We start from the raw sequence: 21539 nt of genomic DNA, 5'->3' as shown, positions 1-21539 counted from the left end.
GACCGATGTAGGAGCTAACCAGAATCAATGTCGAGACAGTTTGAAGGGGTCATCTCGGATCGATATAGACACTACTAGAAAACTGACTTTTTGCTACTATATAATTTGTGACCATCTGGTTAGCCGTCGCAAATAATCAATTTACCCCCTTATTTTCTTCTATTTATTTTCCCTTTTTCTTTATACTTGCCCTAGCCCCTCCATAAACACCGATTGTTCTCTTTCTCTCGCTCTCTATCGGTCTCACAGTAATACGACTGGTATGAATCTCTCTCCTCTCTCTCTCTCTCTCTCTCTCTCTCTCTCTCTCTCTCTCTTCCTCAATCTCGCTTTCTCTCTTTCTCTCAATCTCGTGCTCTCTCTCCTTTGATCTTCTCAAATTAGCACCTCTACTATACATGTATATGCACCTCTATATATATTATGTATATGTTGTGAATATCAATGTTTGAAATTGAATTTATTCTGTTGAGGTCCGAGCAAGAATCGAAGTAGACGTCCTCAACTTCCTCAAGATCCTGAACTCTTCGACTCCGACAATCTCATATTTCTTTGGTTTGCAATTTTGCTTCAAATCTCTACTCTCGAAATGTGTATATATATATATATATATATGTGCGTGTGTATTTTTGTGTTAAGCATTGAGTCACTGTTGATTTTAATTTGACAAATTTGGGGATTTTTGAGTGTGTTATAGATCAATAGAAGATGGAATAATAGCTGAGGGTTTGTTGACTGATGTTTCATGGATTTTTCTTTCTCACTCGTTTTGCACGAGGTCTTTGATGAGAGTTAACTAACACTGCTGAATCTTTCATTAGCTATATCGCTGTGTAAGCTTTTCTTTCATTTCCGCCCATAGAAGTTTGCGTTTCCTTTTGACTTCATTTCTTCCTTCTCTCTCATTTCTGCAGAGATTCAGGAGCAGGGGTTTCCGGCGAAGCCTAGACATACAGAGGTGAGTTTGAATATCAACCAGACATGTTCTATTTAGGAAAGAAAAAATTCTAGATCTAATATTTTTTTAACTCTCGTTTCTGTCATTACAGGTCAAAGTTTGATGAAAACTTTCAAAGTTCATGGCTGCTCTAAGATTTCAAGATAAACTATGCTCCTTAGTGTTTTTTACCTAACATTTTTAAGAGAAAATTTTCAAATCCAAGCAGTTTAAAACTTATATTAACTAGGACCAGAATTAGCAATATGGAGTGGCCTTTTTCTTCTAAATTTTTGGATATAGCACATTCAAAGTTCTAATGAATATTATACTTTAATTTTGAAGATGATGCTGTGACTTGATCAAAACATTGCATATAATATTTGCAATTTTTAGTCTCTGCATGTTATGTTGTTGTGGCTACTAGGTTATGTAAGCAAGTAAGAAAGTCCATCATTTTGATTTGTTAAAATTATGTTCTTATCAAGTAATTACCGGCATGGTCATCTTCTTTGGCTTCCACTGATTTGGTACGTCTTCGGATGAAACTTTTTCTCTATTTCTTTCTTTTCGTAAAGTGTTCGGATGAAATATTTTCTTGAAAGAACAGGTAAGCAAATAACTTTACCCCACCCAAACAAAAATGATGAATTTTCTAGCATCGTGTTATATTTATTACATATTTGTTGAATTTTGTCCCTTTGACCTTACCTTATGACCTTGGTCAACTTTCTTATTTATTTATTTGTTCATATATTGTTTCTCGTGCCTAATCATCTTAATATGTTTGGGCTTAAATTTAATTTTCCTCCGAGTCTTTTGAAGTGTCATTAATTCAGAAGTGCTACACCAAACTGCCTAGAAACGTGATAAAAAACGTGATTGTTAGTCTTGCAGCATGTGGACACACATACAGTGCATTAATCCTGTTTCAGTGGGTAGGAGATGCAAAATTGTTCATTTGTTGGTTTCTTTCTTTCTTTCTTGGTTTATAATTTTTTATTCATAAATATCTTATTAAAACGTCTTAACGACTATTGGTTCGGCAGACAGCAATGATTTTTTGTTCCTGTTTTTTTATTTTATTATTTTTTAAATTAATAAGGCTGTTTGCATCTCTATCTTATTTCAGGTAATTCTTTCGGTAGTATTGACTGCTGCTGGGGTTATGATTGCAGCGCTGGGAGATTTTTCTTTTGACCTTGTTGGATATAGCATGGCCTTTACTTCTGTTTTCTTCCAGGTTTGGTCTTGGGCTTTTCTTATTGAAATTTGTGAATAACAAGTGCTCATAAAATCATTTTGGAGCCTTGTTGCTTGAGCTTGTGATATGCTTGCATTTGTAGACCATGTACCTTGTGTTGGTGGAGAAGTCTGGTGCAGAGGACGGACTTTCATCAGTCGAGATCATGTTCTATAACAGCTTTTTGTCTTTACCATTTCTGGTATTTCTTATCATAGCTACAGGAGAGTTTCCAGATTCTTTGTCATTGTTATTTGCAAAGGTCAGGATCTTAACCTATGTTCACTATGTTTTAACACTGTTCTTGAATGTGTTGGAAAGCAGAAATCTTTGTTTTTAATGCTTAGGCAAGGAATACACAATGCTTCAATAAATTGTGAATGCTTGAAACTGTTTTCTTGTAATTAAAGCAATGAAATTGAAAAATTGGAAGGCATGTTTTTCTTCTTCTTCTTCTTCTTCCTTTTTTTTTTTTGGGTGTGTAGCAAAATTGTGAATCAAATTAAATTGTGTAATTAGACATCTAGAATCGTGAAATTTATGTGTGCATGAATCCTCTCAATCTCAAACCAACTAATGGCCATTTCTATTAGGGAAATTATAGTTATCAAATCATGAATCGTTTCATGAATTGTAATTTACTGTTCAGAAAAAAGTTAAAAAAAAGTGGTGGAACTGTTAGGTTTAATTGATATCACCATCATAGAAAACCATGTTCATTTAAGCAAAATGGCAATAGATAATTTTTGCCAGATGTGTTTTGACATTTTTTCCTCAGGGAAAAAATAAAAAAATGGGATAAGAACCTATCAGGTATGATTGTATAAAGTTTGATCCTATTAAACTCTTCAATCATCAAAAGAATAACAAACCAGGCATAGCTTTTGATTTTTTTTTCTCACTAAACACTCTTATGACTTAAGGGGCCTTTTTCTAACCCAAAGTCACACAAAATGGAAACAAGACATGTTGGCCAGGGTCAGACACATTGTAGAAATTTTGACACTTCTCGTCCATCCAACATACATACATACATATATATATATATATATTAAAGGGGCTGTTTGGCCTAATGGTAAACAGCAAGACTACATTGGCGAGGCTTTTTGAATGGCAAATGCACTACGGTATTTTTAGGCCTTAGATTGAACATTAAAATAAGGTCTTAGGTTCTGGGTGTTGTACAATTGGGACTTTTGAAGATCTTTTAATCGTTTGTCCATTTTTAACCTATTCGAGAGCTAATAACCATGCAGATTTCTAGTCAAAGTGATGCATTTAAACTCTTACTTATGCAAATTTTTAAAAGGGGAAAGAGACAAGTGGCCTATTATGCATTTAAACTCTTACTTATGCATTTACTCTTACTTATGTAACTTGGAGTTGTTTTTTTAATGTCATGAGGAAAGAGACAAGTGGCCTATTATGAAATATGTTAGCTGTTTCAGATCCTTCCAATTTAGATTAATTTTTAAATTTTATTTTTTATTTTTTTAATGTTCATTGTTTTGTTAATTAGCTAGAAGGTTTAAGAAATGAATGTGGATGCTATTATTTGAAAGCTAATATCCATGCAGATTATCTTTAGAGTGAGTGACCTAATTCTGGGAAGTTGTATTAGCAATTGTACTAGAAAGCAACACCAAACTGCCTTTTTCTTTTTTTTTTTTGGCTTGATTTGGATGCTGTTTATGTAGTCTGTTTGTTTGTTTCATTTTGTTCTCTTCTTGGCTTTAGCCTTTCTCTCTGGTGTTTGTTACTTCTATAGATTTCAAAAAGTTGCAAATACCTTATGTTGTTGTGTTGTAACCTCTATTAAAATCTTATGCTGTTCAAATGGTTATGGTGATGCTTAATCTTTCTTTCCTTATTTCTTTCTTTGTATATATGAGAAAATTATATTATACTTTTCACTCTCTAGTTTTCTCCCAAACTTCAGTTTGATTAAATCTTCAAACTTTAACATATGTTTCATTATAATTCTCCAGTCACTCACTGTTAAAACTTGAATAATTCTAATTCCACATAATCGATCACAGAACCGAACATAACTACTCTCTAAGTGAACTCATTAAATCTGTAGGTTCCCACATATAAAAGAGTTGTGTCTGATGAAATTTACGTGGACGAACTGTTAAAAAACTTTGGACAAGTGTGAGGGTATGTGAGCACATTTTAAGGGTATTAGAAAGAAAAAATTATATGATAAATTATACTTTTCACCTTTTGTTTTTCACACAAATATCATTGAAGTCTTGAGAACTTAATTGCTACAATTAAATAATAACATACCAAAATAAAATTCAAGTAAAATGGAGTTCAGCTGTGGTGATTCATGACCATCATTTACTATACTAACACTTGTTCCACATTTGGACTTCATAGATTTTACGGCTTAGCTATTATCAAATTTAACATTAAATTTTTTCGATCCATCTAAGTAGCAAAATTCAAATTCCCTTATTGATCAATTACTAGAAGCGGGTCAAATTCAAGAATGATTGTCTTGATGATGGTCATACCTGTAGTTATTTAATTTTTTTTTCCCTTTTATTTATTTATTTTTATTTTTTGACAACTCCACTAGTACCTGTCACATGCTAGTAAAATCCTATAGACAAATTTTAGATTAGCCAAATATTTATACATTCTAGCGAAGCTATATACATACCTTGACAGTTGCACATTAGCTTATGTAATTTTAGTTATAGTATGCATTTGAGATTCTACTCTTATGTGCTATATTGACAGGAAGTTCCTTAGCTTTCAGGTTGATAACTTGGAATTTCTGAGGGAAATGAGGATCAACCCAATAAAGGTTGTTTTTCTTAATTTGGCAATAGATTACACTAGTAGTTCTATTATACATATTATAGTTCCCACAATCCCTCTTGTTTCACTTGTTTTTGTTCTAATAACCAGAATTTTGGTTATATTTTCTAGTCTTTCTTATGTTCATCTGACATAGAATAATTATGTGTGCGCTTGCTTACACATGCACATGCGCTCCAAAAATTAACCCCATGAATCTGGAAGGACTTCTGCTCTCACCTTTATAGTGAAATAATTCATCTTTGTTGCTTGTGACATTTTGGTTGGCATCAATTATAGGTTGCCAAAGCATTAGTGGAAGTGTTATGCCAGTTCATTGATAGAGTGGAGAAACACCCGAGCAAGAAAATTGATGAGAAGATTGGCCAGTTCTGGATTGTATTTTTTTCATAAAAGAACTTTTTTCAAGTTTTTAGTTGTAATAACTTTTACATGTAGCTCAAATTTTGAGACTCAAATAGAATGTTCAATAAAACTATAATGCTATACTGTCTGAATTCTTGTCATTGTTATTCCTAGAGTGCTTAACGCTACACTTTCATTTATTTTTATTTTTATTTTTATTTTTAATTTTTTGCGACGGTAACAAGATGGTCGCCAAAGATCATGTTAGTGTTTTCCTTTGTTTTTTGCGACGGCAAAATAGCGGTCGCCATAAGTAGTTTAGGTGGTCGCAAATAATTTGCGACCGTTGTTTTGCCGTCGCAAAAAGTATTTGCCACCCCCATATTCGCGACCCCCATTTGCCGTCGCATGGGCCGTCGCAAAAAGTCTTTTGCGACTGTTTTTTATTATTTGCGACGGTTTATAGCGGTCGTAAAAAGTGGTTTTTTTAGTAGTGAGAAGGTAACCGGAATCAATGTCAGGACAGTTTGAAGGGGTCATGCCGGACCGATGCAGGAGCTAACCGGAATCAATGTCGGAATAGTTTGAAGAGGTCATGCCGGACAGATGTAGGAACTAACCGAATGTTGAATCAGCAAGCGTGACACACACATAACTTATGACATGGTGCTGAACGATGATGGCAATAGATAACTAAGCACGCCAGAAGGTGGCTTGGATGGTGCGCTAAGGGGCGAGTTTGGTGGTGCGCCAAGAGAGGGCGGCTTGGATTATGCGCTGGAGGAAGCAGCTTGGATTGTGCGCTAAGGTGATAGCTTAGAGAGTGCGCCGAAAGGAGGCGGCTTAGGTGGTTTGCATGGTGTTGTAGACGTCCCGAACGTCTCGGGATGAGATCCCATGTTGTTCATTTAGGCTTACTACAGTTCAGGACTCAATGTCACGGTCCTGTATCTAATCTCGCAGAGTGTAATGCAAGACCGATGAATCATCAAAGAATCCAAATTCGGCAAATCATTTTGAAAAACTGATTTTTAGAAAGAAAGGCCAAACATGGATTGCTTTACCAGATACAGAGTCGCTACCTAAATATTTTATTTTGGGGAATTTAGGAAACCCTAACTCGTGCCTAAGGCCACGTGTCTGTCATCACCAAAGTTACCTCGGCTCGGAAACTTGGGTACGATTGGGGAAGGTCATTTCATGAGCACCCCCTCTTGCCCGATCAAAGATCGGCCACTACTAAGCATGATATCTTGTTTTTGAAAACACATGTGTTCTAATTCCGGTTATTAACCTAGAATTACTATGTGATGCGCACAGCATACAAGTATAGACTGGATTGCCTAAGTTGGAACAAAGCATCGCATATCCGTTTATTTTGAAAAATGGATTGAAGTTTGCTACTCGCAAGTAGGCTAAAACACGGGTTTCGACGAATTATTCCAATTCAAGCAACCCAACCTTCACCCACAGGCATTCAGGCAGTTATGTCACATAAGCATATAGCCTCATGGTAAGCATGCTATCATGGCAGTCACTCACACGCATGCAAGGATGCTAAAGCATAAACACTTACTGAGTACTCCGAGCCAAAGAAAGAAACTAATTAGAAAACATGCATGAATCCTAACTATGTTGAAATGCCTAATACAACACATGCAAAGATGCATCTAAGATAAGCTCGGCTATTCTAAGATGGTATATGAGATGCAATAGATAGCACGTATTCAACTTGGTATTGAAATACAACGCAGTTAGTATGATGTGCTGAGCCTGGTGCGTGCAATACGAATGTATGCAAACATGCTGACATGAATATGCTAATTGAAATATGAGCTAAAGCTAACCATTGAAAGCTAGTAAGTAAAAGGGAGAAAGACGTGGGATTGGAAGACATGCATCACACACACGCACACTTATTACAAAGTTTGCCCTCTCGCGGAGGGTCCAAAAGAATAATACAGACCAAATGAATAATTAACTACTCTAACCGATTAATTATTACAGACCCTTAATTAATTAACAAATTAATTATAAAAATAAACTAAGTATGAAATTCAAAAGGCCATCGCAGCTCTGCCTCGAAATGATTGGATTGATGCATGCTCGGTTCGTCTCACCCGGAAATCCGTTGCCATGCCACATGTTGCCTCTGTTTGCACTATTCTGCACCTCTGAAAATTGTGAAAATCCGAAGGCTGCTTCTGAAACATTCCCCGAGGGTTGTGGGAGGCCACTGACCAAGAGGGAACACCACCGGCCATGGATAACTGGTCATCGACCATTTGTGAGGCTCTCGGCCAAACATACTTAGCCGATAGGCACTAAATGTGGTCGGTCGGCCATCCCTTCCTGCAGAATCCTATTTTGCTGCAGCAGAGGATAGACAAGACATGGAAATGTATTTTCAAAGCAATGTTTGCACCACCACCCTCCCTATCATGTCATGGACTCAAGGGAGCATAGTTCTCGACCCTCGGACCACAATCACACATTTCAATGCATGATGGTCAAAGAGGCCAAGTGTGTAACTTCAATGTCAAATAAAATGTACACAAAACATACAAAGGGCCCCAACCTCTATCATGATTGATCAAGAGACAAGGGATGCACACATAATGCAATGCAACCTGGGCAAGCAAGCAAGCATGCAAATAACTCAAGTGTGCAACAAATATAATGCAACATGAGCATGTTAACATGCAATATGCAATAGTCATACAACCTAAACATGTGAACATGTATAGCATGCAACAACATGCAAAATGAAACAAGCATGCAACAACATGGTGAGATGGACTTACACTAACATGGGTAGCTCTCAAGCATGCCAAAATCAATGGCCAATATGATGCAACAAAAGCATGGAATAGATATGCAAACATGCATGCACAAAGGCCTATCATCTAAGGCATAAAAGAGGTAACTCTTAAACACATTTAAAAAAGACTAATATAGACAAATGACAAACATGCTAAGCTCTGAAATCATGTTAAGAGTGGTGCCAAACCAATCAAACTGCCCAAGTAAAGCATGCAAGGGAGTCCAAAACTTGAGGCTAGCCAAGGGGTTCAAGCCATGACCATATTAACCAAGCCCCAAAGGGCCAAGAGGACTTAAAACAATCCCAAGGCAGACCAAAACAAGGTTAGAGCATGCATGGAACAAGGCCAAAACATGCTAAGAAATGGGCCCAAAACAAAGGGCATTCAAAGCTACAAAAGGGAGCATTGCTCTACACCTATCATAACCAAACATGGCATGGATTATTCAATGCACAACAGAATCATATCATGCCAAAATAAGCCCGAAAATCCACTTAGATGGCATCTAAATGGCCTAAGTCTAAAGGCATGCACAATGACCTAATCATGGGGCATACAACACAAACTCTTTAAAGCATTAAAGGAGTCAAAAGTGCAAGCATACAAGCATGTCATATGGACTGAAATAGCATTACAAGTGATGGCAAACCACTGAAATGAACAAAATAGAGCATGCTAGCGACTTGGACACTCAAAGCTAACAAGCTAGATTACATGGTAGCTATACAAAGCAAGTCATGGATGACCAAGACAACCAAAATCAGACCTCAAGCATACCAAAACATAGATAAAAGCTTCTTGAAGTCGAGCCAAAATCATGCTAGAAAGACATGTTACAACATGATGCATGTTAGGCTAAAACATGGGATTACAAGACAAGTGTATGAGGCATACATGGCATGTCTAAACCAACTCAAAATATTGTTATATCATGGCAAGAAAACTACAAATACCAGCTAAGACATGGTCAACATGAACTTAACAAAGGTGCTCACATATGAGGCAAATATGACAAGTATTGAAGACAACAAGGAGAGTGGATGGCCCTCTCCTTCTTAGGACCTCAAAACACCATCCCCACCACTGAAATTTAGAGGGATTTCAGTGGTGAGAAGGCCAATACAAGGTGGTCTCGGAGCTCACAAAAAAGGCAGAAAAATGAGACCAAACAAGGCTTAAGAGGGGGTAAACAACCCCAAACACCAAAGTGATCTTAAACAACTATTTTAAGCACTTAAAAACAGAACTTTTATCAGTTATAACTTAAGCTTTGAAACAGATGCAAGATAGGCTAAAAGCTTATGCAAAAAAGGGGAATCTAAAGCAAGGAACTCACCCTAGTAGAACCTCTTCAAGAACCAAGCTCCAGCAGGTTTCTTTGATCAAAATTAGCTCAAGAACCTTAACAATAACCCTCTAATGTCTCAGCAACTCAAGGGTGGTGTAATGCTAGGTGTTCAAGTGCAAAAGTAAGACACAAACTCACTTTTGAGGCACAAAATGGGATTAAATAAGGGAATATAGCTACAAAGTTGTATCTCACTCCCTAACCCTAATTCTCTGAACCTCTGAGGAGGGAGGAGGGCCTCTGCTCTTATAGGAATCCAATTCCTAAGGTTCTTAAAGAAGCTAACATAAGGGAGCAAATCCCTCCATACAAGTGTATGGAGGGGGTGTAAAGTGGATGCCAGCTGTGACAGCTGGCATAAAATATCTGCCAAAAGCAGATGGAAAGGGGTCGACCAGCAGAAATGGTCGATTGACCAACAAAGGTGGCCGATCGACCACAAAAGGTGTCGACCGGCCACAACCTTTGGCCGATGGCTAGAAAGAGGGGGCGATGGCATCATGCCATGGCCGGTGGGGTGTAGGAATGGCCAACAAGTCACCCTCTTCCCTTAGAAGCCAAAACACAAGTGTTTGGTCCATGACCAAGCACAAAATAGACAAGTTGAGAGATCTTGAGGCAAGGTACATAGCTGAGACCTCTGAGAACTCAAAACGAACACGATCATGGATGATCATTGAGTGTTCAAACGATGACGTCCAAGTCTTGAGGACGGTCAAAAATAGGGTGTCTACAGGTGTATAATCATGTTCACCATGATATAGGTATAATACCCCCCCTCAAACTCAAATAGGTTTGAACATAAAAACTTATTTGAGGTTGAAGCAGAGGGAAAGACAAAGTGGAGCAGAAGCACAAAAAAAAAATATGATAGAGATATTTAGGGTAGGAATAAACTAGGGGATAAAGGAAGAGATCACCATGAAACAATATTGACAGGAAAATATGGCAGTGGAATAGGTTGTGGTTTGGCAGGCGGCCAAGGCAAGGTTGCCGCCCGCTAGTAAGGCGAAGAACACCAAGGACTTAACCTATAGCTCTGATACCATGTTAGAATAGTAGAGAGAGAGAAAATAATATGTATTGTATTGAATAATTGTATTGAATAAATAATAGAGTTGAATGTATTTTATACAATAGAAGGCATGTATATATAGGCTGAGAAAAAGTATTCTACTAGAAACCTAATTATGAGAAAGAGTATCCTACTAGAAACCTAACTATGGCTATTCCTAAATATATCTAGGAAATCAATACCTAGTACATTTAGGAATACCACATATATATTAACAATAAACATTTAGTGTACGACAATTCTAGGAATTAAATGTCCAAATGTGGAATAGAGACTACTATGGCAAATAAAATTTTTGGAGGAATGTAATTTGAAAACGTATCGGTGAATAATTACTCATGAGTAATAATGGTGAATCATTAGGATATGCTTCTTTTGAATTACCAGTGGAGGAAAGTAACAAATTTTTATTTTATTTTTCATGACATTAACTAAAGTAGCAACTTAACCACCTCCCTTGTGTATAGAGAGTTGTAGTTTTTTGGTGATGCAAAGAGTTGAAGGATTCTTTTTCTAGACTTCTTCCACAAATTGTTTTCTATAAGACTTTTGAGAAAGTCAAGAATATCATTTTACCTGACTATTTGCATCTGACCAAATGAATCCTTATTGAGTTGGCTAGCTATCAAGATATCAACAGTCTCATCAGGCCCTCTGTCTCCCACAAGAATTCCCAAAAGTTATGAAGATGTTTTGAGCTATAATAAGAAAAGGCAAGCATGAGTCCATAATGAAGTTGAAATTAAACATGTAAGAATTTTCTAATGTTAAATATTGATAAGACATCTGAACATGAGACAGAGAAAGCCATGCCTAGTTATAGAGCAGTAGTAGCTCCAGCTGCAGAGCAAGCCATGCCTAGCTACAGAGTAGCAGCAGCTCCAGCTGCAGCTGCAGCTCAATCACACAGCAGTAGCAGATACAGAGCAGAAGTAGCTCTAGTTGTAGCTGTAGCTCAATCACACAGCAACAGTAAATACAGAGCAGTTCAATCAAAGGTGCATCCCATTCCAGCTCTAGCTCTAGCTCAAGAGTTCAATGAAGCCTACAATTATTAATCTGTTAGAACTATAGTTAGTTCATTGTAAGCTTGGTTAGGTTAGGCAGTTAAGATTAGGTAGTTAGATTAGTGATTACTGTTATATCTTATGTCTATATAAGGCATAAAGATCTTCTGTATAATTCAATTGATTGAGATAAATCTAAAGTTCTTTAAATATAAGTATTTTCCTTTTAATGATTACTTGCCTAAGACATTAGTAGTGAACATAAATAAATAAATAAATAAATGCTATATATATAATGGACAAGTAGCTCCCTGTTTAGGAAATGGTTTGAGAATTCAGCTTTTGGGTTCACTCCTCACTATTGTTTCACACTTAAACATTTTAATTAGCTCTCTTAGTAGATAGTGTTGCTTTTGTGAATCATTATCACTTGTTAGTAAATCTTGTGGGATTTGGAAATCTTTGTTTGTCTGTGTTAATTATTTGTAGTGTTTGGAGGATATAATATCACTATAGGACTAATAAGAATAAATAAAATAACTAAAAAGTAAGAGTTTTTCCAGTGAAGTTTTCTACTACTTGAATGTGAACCTGTTGGTGCCTCACCAAACATGAGTTGCATTAATGTTTGAGTTAACTTTCTTTTGGGATGATGCTCCAACTAGTTTTCTAATTTAAAAAATAGAAAACGGATATTCTTGAGAAAATAAGAGGGGAGGGGGGAAAGGGAAAAAAGCTATCTATTCAACTATACTCTTTGTGGGATAATCTCCATGTTTTGAGTTCATTAACAGTGTAGTGTAGACTTCTTCATTACTATAACAGTTTGTTTCATATTTTAGAGCTGTTCCACTAGAGCAACATGTTGAGTAAATGACAGATTAAAAGAGTTATGTCATTCTATGTGATGGAAAGATTTACTAATCCTCCTTGCCATAATTTTTTTGCTGCTTTTGGTTTCAACCAAACAAATAGCAAAGAGTCTGGCAACACACTCATTTTTGTTTGATCAGCAAAATAAAATGACTATATTTAATTTCATGAACAATTGTAGAAAAAACTAAAAGAGCGGGAGAATGAAGCTATAGAAGATAGATATGGCACACTATCTGATGAGTAGTTTTCCATTGAGGTGTTTGGGCATAAGTCTGGCTACATAAGTGGTTTAGGACATGGTCCGAAGCCTAGTATAACAACATTTGGTCGACGTACTCGTACTGCTCTTGAGATAGAAAATGAGGAAACTAGAAGGGAGCATGAAGAGCAACGGAGAATCAATGAGGAACTGAATGCAAAAGTGCACAACTTGAAGTCTAATAGCGTGGAGGTCAATGCCAAGATTGATTTGGTGCAGCAACAGATTAGTCAAGGAGGTTTTACTTCTGATTTACCATCATAATAAGTACCTTTTGCTCTAGATAGATCTATCAGATTTATAAATTTAGTGTGCTTGTAATTTAGAACATTTGCTTATGATAACGTGCTTGGAGTAGTAGTGAGCTATAATAAGAATCAACACAACAAGAAAGTGAGTCACTTAGAATCACAGCGAAGCATAGTAACAAGCGTTGTAACCGGCCTGTAATCCTTGGATTATCAAAGGCCTCTGAATAGATCATGACATAGTAAGGGGTTGTGAAAGCAATATAGCAGGTATACTTTGTCCCCATTGAGTTGTGCTGATGTACATGGGACAAAATTTTCAAAAACTTATATATAAATATATACATGTGACATCATAATTATGGTAGTCTTACGTCACCCATTTACAAAAATAAAGTCAAAAGGGGACTTAGCCCATTGTACACATAAACAAAAAACTTGTACATATACAAAAAGAAAACAAGTCTTAAACATTCACAAAACATAACCATATGACTTCACTTAATTCGAAACCTCCTTAGGAGACACAAAGGGTGGCCAACAAAAAAGAAGTTCCAAGCAATCATCACTGAGCCTGGTCATGCACTTGATCACCTACATACATAAATAATACAATTAGCGGAAGCCCAGTGAATAATAATAGAGTAAAAAATTTAAAGAATGATGTCCCATAGCAGATTTCAAATCAGATACAAATTCAGATTCGCATACTTAACCAGAAATCATAGCAGTTATATCTGGTACATCCATTTAGCTATCATATCATACCAATTTTGCATAGTTGGTACCGACGACCACATAGGTCCATATCTTGTGTGTAAGTAGTCATAGTATTGTTAACCCCAGGTAGCAATGGATGTACCACATATAACTGTTATGGATGTACCAAAAGTACTGGTTCTGTGTACCAAAAGTATTGTTACCCCTAGGTAGCAATGGATGTACCAAAAGTACTGGTTATGTAAATTCTTCGATCGACGACCGCTCGACGCTCGCTCGAGCGTGTGACTGAGGTATTCGCTTGACCGCAACTCTTGTCACTCGAGTGGTCTACAAAAATCGTAAACTTCTGGAAGCATGCAATTTACGCTCGAGCCAACTTTCGGTCATTGGAGCATGAGTGCAAAATACATAGTAGTCGCTCGAGTGTAGGATCTATCGCTTGAGCAGAGAGTAGAATTCTGGAATTTCCAAATTGCACTCCCAAGTTCAAAACTCAAATTTAAAGCTTTACAATGCAACCTTTAGGCCTTGAAACTTGAGAAAACACTTGTAAATCATGGAGAATTAAAGATTGTTTCATGAATTCAAGGCCCAAAGCATGTTAATTGCTTAAAATCAAACTTGAAGTTTTCCAGACTATAACATGCATGCAATGATATGCTCTTCAACCAACCAAACCATGATCTATTGAGATATTTTTGACAAAACCATGTTGAATTGTGAAACCAAAGCCAAGGAAAGGTCATGCATGTGAAGATTCTTGCAAAAACAACTTCAAAACTTCTTGATATGCACATGCATGCATGAATCATGTTCAATTATACCATCTAGCCTCAATTCTCTTTGACCAATGCATAAGGTAACTTAAATTCATAGAGTGTGAGTCGATTTCTTACCTAAAATCCACAATTCCCTTTAGATTCTAGCTAGGGTCAACAACTATCACCAATTCCTTCCAATTCTTGAGCACTCTTAGCAATTCTCTCTTTTCTTCTTGACTTTGATCACCCTCTTGGTCTCTCTTTCTCTCTCTCATGTTTGTTGTGTGTGTAGGCTCAAAAATGAAGAAAAGAAATGAGTTGAAGCGAAGGGGCCTTATATAGGCTTACCTAGTAGTGCTTAATTAAAGTTAATCAAATGAGCATTAATTATTCTAATTTAATCGTTCCGAATCGAATTTTAATTAAACCTACCATAAAATTCCAAAAATTCCATGTAATACATAAATCAAGTCAATTTCATATTCAAATGCCGATAAGACCTTCAATTCGCAGAACAAAACAGAAATACAAGCAGATATTTTTACCTTGGACAGATACAATGCAAAACGCACACACAACACATACTTAATCACGCGATTTCATCTTGGATACTTATTAAGCATTGTTAATCATGGATTATACGTTAATCATAGATCGGGATTGTTACAGTCTTCCCCCCTTAAAGAGTTTGGTCCTCCAAACTCGATTTACCTTCATTTTGAAAGAATGTCGAGTCTAGAGGGAACAAATCTGGGTACCTCTTCATCATATCTTCCTCGGTCTCCCAAGTCGCATAAGTTCGTCATGATTTTCCCAATCAACCTTCACTAATGGGATTTCTTTTTTTCTTAATCTTTTGATTCAGCGGTTAACAATCTGTATTGGCCTCTCCTCATACGTATAGTCATTTTTCATAAGCACATGAGTCGGCTAAATCACATGGAATGGATCTTGTAAATATTCCCGAAGCATCGAAACATGAAAAACATTATGCATATGCTCCATGACCGGCGTCAAGGCTACTTGATACGTCACTGGGTTGATGCTTTCCAGGATTTCATACGACCCAACATATCTCGGCGCCAACTTTCCTTTCACACCAAATCGAGTTTGCCCTTTCATTGGAGTCACTTCGATAAACATGTGATCCTTGACTTCATATTCTCTGTCTCTTCTCCGAACATCTGCATAACTCTTTTGGCGGCTCTGTGTAGTTTTCAATCGTTGCTGAATTAGTTTCACATTTTGATTTTTTTTTTGCAGAAATGATAGCTATTGTTATACACAAATTCAGCCAAGAGTAGATGAGTCTCCTAATTTCCTTGGAAGCCTAACACACACATCCGTAACATATCTTTCAATATTTGAATGGTCTGTTCAGATTGACCGTCTGCCTGTGGGTGATAAGCACTGCTAAATCTCAGTTCAGTCCCCAAAGCCTATTGCAGACTTTGCCAAAATCTTGAACTAAACTTGGGATCTCCGTTGGATACTATGAAAACTAGAGCTTCATGCAGTTTCACAATCTCATATAACTACAAATTAGCCAACTTATCCACATTATACAAAGATTTGACAGGCAAAAAGTGGGCAGATTTAGTTAAACGATCAACAATGACCCAAATAGAATCCATACTCTAGGAGGAGCAAGGCTGTCCAACAATGAAGTCCATAGTGATATGCTTCCATTTCCATTCCAGTATTGGGAGCGGCTAAAGTAATCCAGTGGGCTGTTGATGTTTAGCTTTAACTTATTGGCAATGTAAGCATCTAGCCACAAAATCAGCAATGCTTTTTTTCATTCCCGGCCACTAGAAATTTTATTTCAAGTCATGGTACATCTTTGTGTTACCTAGATGCATAACAAATTTTGAATTGTGAGCTTCAGCCATAACTCGCTTCCTCAAGTCTAGACAGTCCGGCACACATAGTTGATTCTAAAATTTCAACACATTGTTCTCCAACACAAATCTTGGTTTTGGTTTTGAATCAATCTTATCAAACATTTTCTTCAACACCTCATCTTCACATTGTTTTTCTTTACTTTCTTCAATGATTGCAGGTTGAGCAGAAATGACGGCTAAGATTCCACCTTATTCTCGCAGTACAATTTCAATTTCATTTTTCTCTAAGTCACATAACAATTCTCTCTGCTCGGTAAGCAAACATGATAAATTGCCAACGGATTTTTGGCTTAAAGCATTCACAACTGTGTTTGCTTTCCCCGGATGGTACAAGATCTGCAAGTCATAATCTTTAATCAATTCTTACCATCTCCGTTGTCTCATGTTCAGTTCCTTTTGGGTGAAGAAATATTTCAAACTTTTATGATCCGTATATACTTCACAAGTCACTCCATACAGATAATGACCCCAAATTTTCAATACAAAAACTACAGCTGCCAATTCAAGGTCATAAGTTGTGTAATTCTTTGCATGTGGGCAGAGTTGTCAAGAAGTGTAAGCGATCACTTTCCCATTTTGCATCAACACACACCCCAAACCTTTGTACAAAGCGTCACTGTAAATTTCAAACCCATCAATACCTTTTAGCAAGGTCAAAATTGGTGCAGTTACTAACCTGGTCTTTAACTCTTGGAAGACAGATTCCCTTTGATCATTCCAATCAAACAGTGTATTTTTCTGAGTCAATTGTGTTAATAGCATAGCAAGTTTTGAAAAGTTTTTCACAAATCGGCGGTAGTAACCTACAAACCCTAGAAAGCTTCTGATTTCTGACACACTGTTTGGTCTTGGCCAGTCTACAATGGCCTTAATTTTCTGTGGGTCTACTGATATACCGTCTTTATTGATTACGTGTCCCAGAAATGCTACACTGTCAAGCCAAAACTCACATTTGAAAAGTTTTGCATACAACTTCTTCTCTCTCAGAATCTATAAGGTAGTTCTCAAATGACTTTCATGTTCTTCCTTGCTTTTGGAGTAAATCGGTATATCATCAATGAATACAATGATAAATTCATCAAGAAATTACTTGAAAACCCGATTCAGTAGGTCCATAAATGCTGTAAGTGCATTCGTTATCCCAAATGGCATTACCAAAAATTCATAGTGTCCATATCTAGTCCGGAAGGCAATTTTCTCTATGTCTTCTGCTTTAACCTTTAGCTGGTGATACCCAAATCTAAGATATATCTTGGAGAACACTTGTGCTCCCTGGAGTTGGTCAAATTTATTCTTGATAGTCACTTTGTTCTTGATATTTATTCGAGGTACTGGGTATTTATTCTAGATAGTGGGTATTTATTCGAGGTAGTGGGTATCTATTCGAGGTAGTGGGTATTTATTCTTGATAGTCACTTTGTTCAATTCCCGATAGTCTATACACAGCCTCAAAGATCCATCTTTCTTTATGACAAACAAAATTGAAGCACCCCACGGTGAAATGCTCAGGCGAATAAACTTCTTGTCTAATAGTTCTTGAAGTTGGGTTTTCAATTCTTTCAGTTCTGAGGTTGACATTCTGTGAGGGGTCTTAGAAATAGGTTGTGTTCCAGGTGCTACTTCAATAGTAAACTCAATTTCCCTATCAACTAAGTCTCCAGGCAAGTCATTCAGAAACACATCGGGAAATTCACAAGCAACATGAATGGTTTCCACATTAGAATTATCAGAACTCTCAGTCAAAACACAACACTTGTAACCCCGACATCCCTTCCTAAGCAATTTAACAACTTTCATGGAAAAAATCAAGTATGGGAGAGGAACTACCCCATTCCCTAAAAAACAAACTCAGGTAACCTAGGTGGATGAAATATAACAGACTTATTCACATAGTCAATAGTTGCACAATACTTTGTTAACCAACCCATACCCAATATGCAGTCAAAATGATCAATTCCCAAAGGCAATAAATCAACATACAACGTCACCAATCACAATATCACATGTTGGATACACATATGCACATACCATAGAACCCCCAGATGGTGTAGATATAGACAATAAATAATTCATGGGTTCTAAAGGTCTAGTCAAATTATGGGAAAATGCATGCGACACAAATGAGTGTGTAGAACCAGAATCTATCAAGACATATGCATTTTGGGCACTGTAGATACCCCATTTTGACGGCCTTTTAAGACTTGGATGATCTTGCAGGTACAACCGGTGGCGAGGCTGATTGATCACTGAGCGCTTGAAGTCCGCGGTAGAACGCCATAGGTTTGAGTTTTGCAAACCCTGCATCGTTTTTGCCTTATTTTTGGACCATGCTTAGGTCCTTTCAGATTGAGATTGGTGATGGCCTGCCGGTCAGTTTTGAGGGCTGCCTGTAACAAGTTGAATCAAATTGAATTTTACCCTTATTATTATTGTTGCGTTGTCGTGAACCATTCTATTTAAATTGGTGAAAAATAAATTGAATTACTTTTTTATTTCAACTTTGTAAGGCCCGCTTGGAAAAAAATTATTTTTTTGGTTTTAGTTATAGTGATTCTTGGGTTCTGAGTAATAAATGAGATATAAATTCAATTTTTGGGTTTTATTTGATTAGCCCATACTTAATCATTTTGGTTCATATTTAATTATGTGAATGGTAGGGACCACCTTAAGTCTTTTAAAATTTATTTATATTTTAATCTTAGCTGGAGATTTATTTTAAATTATTAAACTCCATCCATTTTGGATCCAATTGATTGAATCATGACCCGTTAGTAACCATGTAATATTGGTGTTGTTTTATTATTATTATTTGATTTCCATAAAAGAGTTGTGAATATTTATGGTGTGTACCATTAAACGAAATATATTTTGGGGTGAGAAAATATTATATCTTTTTATCATTAATAATGTTGAAATATACTTTTAATTGATATATATATATAGATATATATGTATAGATAGATATTTGTATTGATTTAAAAGAAGTCAGAAAAAAGAAAAGAAGTCAATCCAATTGTACCAAGCCTTGATGTACTTTATAGAATTTCATGGCTGCATGTGCTAGAAAGTGAAGACAATGTATATATGCAAAATGATGAAGTTTGCTGGAAAGAAATGGCAAAGGAAATGAGTGAACGACAATTGTGAGTGCAGGGGAGCTCGGGCGGAGAGAGCTAGAGAGCAGATATTGTAGTTCACATTTCTTTCTTTCTTCCAATCTATGTATTTAGCTACAATAAGGTTTTAGACCATAGTTCTGAAGATCAAAGTAAAGAGCTTGGTGAGAGCAACGTTTTGACCGGTGGAGATCGAAATCCAACAAAGTCGAAAATTGGGATTTTTTTTGCTTGTTTCCTCTTCTAGCTTGAGGTAGGGATTTTTCTTACACTTCTTTATATAGTTTTACTTGATTATAGGGAGCTTAGAGTTGTATATAATTTAATTAGAATTTTTGAAAAAATTGTGATTTATTTGCTTAAAAGAGAAATTTTAAGAAAAATAAAAAGTTGATGCCCAAATTGTGAAAGTGTAAACTTGGAATATGTTTTTAAGGTTATGAAAGAGTTATGTTTTAAATTTGAACAAAAACGGACTTCGATTCGATTGGTTTTGAAATTTTTACCAGTTTGTGGCCAAAAGAGCATTTTTAAAGAAAACAAAGGAATTACGTTTAACTTTTGGGGCTTTCAATCAAAATAGGATGTCATCGTTGAATAATGCTTAGAGAATGAGTTTGGAAAGAAAATGATATTTTCTTGGGCATTAACGGTATTATTTTGCTTAATGTATCCATTGGAATAAAACTGACACGGTTAGAAATGGACATTGAGAGGTTACCGGACGTGATTATGATATGAAAACTAATGTAGTTGTTCATATTTGATGAGATGTGGAATAGATTGTATTTATCAGAATTTTTTTGGAATTTAATTATTTAAATATCTATTTAGAAATATCTGTTTTAGGCTATCGGTGGAGGATAGCCATGATTTTTGTAAAAATGCATGAGACTTAGGTAAATTGAACCACATTCCTCATTTGTTGCATTGGACATTGCATTACATTCATTTCATTGGAAATGTATCTGTTTTTGAAAAATGTTTGGAAATGTATTTGTTTACGAAAAGATGAATACTTCGTGAATCTAGGTAGAGGGTGTGAAACTGCGCGGTTTGGTGTCGAGCCTTCTAGTTTACTGGTAAAAATAACAGTAGTAGTGCATTAGGGCCTACTTGCCGACACTCACCTAGAGATTCACAGAACCTGTATTCATATAACATATATGGTTTAAAATGGAAATGATTTTTTATCTGTTGTTGCATCTTAGCATTGCATGCTTTATAAAAAGAGAGATAAACTGTTTTATCATGAGCATGGCATGAGCATACTCCTCTTTAGTCTTGCCATGGTCCGTATGTTGTGTACTATATCTCTACTGGGCTGTGGCTCACCCTATAAAGGAAATCATTTCAGGTACAGGTGCTATGCCTCCGCCAAGGCACTGACTTGGGAGGACTCGGAGCTGAGGCTTCATTTTTTTTATGGTTATTTGTTGAATATAAGCCCAGGGCTGTATTGCGTTGAGTTGAAATTCCATTTTGTGTAACCAAGAATGTTCTTGGATAAATTTGTAAGCTTGTAGGGCACTTATTATCTGTTTGGCTTCCATTTTATACTTGTTGTAAAATGCATGCTTGGGATTGGAACTGGGGCGTTGAGATGTGAATAGCATGTATTTAGCATGAGGGATTAAATGGAAATGGATGTATGGAATAGTTAGCTAGATATATATGCTTGTCTATCAGGTCGGTTTGTTGTATAAATAGATATGCCCTGCCTAATTTTTTTCACTGTGTTACACTGCTGACCATGGATTTTGTCCTGCCAGCCATTTATGTGCCTGGCTGGCCACCAATGAACCCTTGCCAGCCATCACTGATGACTGGCCGGCCAGCAGTGTTTGAGCAGATATTTTTTGATATTTTGTGCCAACTGTTAGCACAGATTGATGCATCTTCCAACGCGTGTGTGGCTGGATCTTGGTGAAAGGAATTTGTATTTTCTATATATATGACCCCTCTCTTGCATGTGGGAGGGCTAGAAAATTTTGAAGACAAAAATTCTCTCTCTCTCTAGAATTCCTCTCTCTCTTAATA

The 21539-nt window shown here is 36.5% G+C and overlaps 1 protein-coding gene across 6 annotated transcripts; it reads left to right on the top strand.

Moving 5' to 3' along the window:
* Positions 1 to 1073: 1073 nt before the first annotated feature.
* Positions 1074 to 5509, top strand: LOC145820387 (UDP-galactose/UDP-glucose transporter 7-like). Of its 6 annotated transcripts, none has more exons than XM_082915807.1 (5): positions 1074 to 1875; positions 2070 to 2180; positions 2284 to 2442; positions 4951 to 4998; positions 5292 to 5509. In XM_082915807.1, exons 2-5 carry the CDS (start codon positions 2106 to 2108, stop codon positions 5403 to 5405), a joined length of 396 nt encoding a protein of 131 aa, XP_082771933.1. In that variant the 5' UTR covers positions 1074 to 1875; positions 2070 to 2105; the 3' UTR covers positions 5406 to 5509. The 6 variants fall into 6 exon arrangements, 1 of the variants encoding a protein (XP_082771933.1); XR_014361807.1 differs by having other exon boundaries at positions 1161 to 1875; positions 4932 to 4998; XR_014361804.1 differs by having other exon boundaries at positions 1161 to 2180; positions 4932 to 4998.
* Positions 5510 to 21539: the final 16030 nt, after the last annotated feature.

The sequence above is a fragment of the Camellia sinensis genome, chromosome 2, assembly GCF_055761805.1.
Source record: "Camellia sinensis isolate YWXY chromosome 2, ASM5576180v1, whole genome shotgun sequence".
NCBI classification, from domain to species: domain Eukaryota; kingdom Viridiplantae; phylum Streptophyta; class Magnoliopsida; order Ericales; family Theaceae; genus Camellia; species Camellia sinensis.
This window is presented reverse-complemented; position numbering and strand designations above follow the sequence as displayed.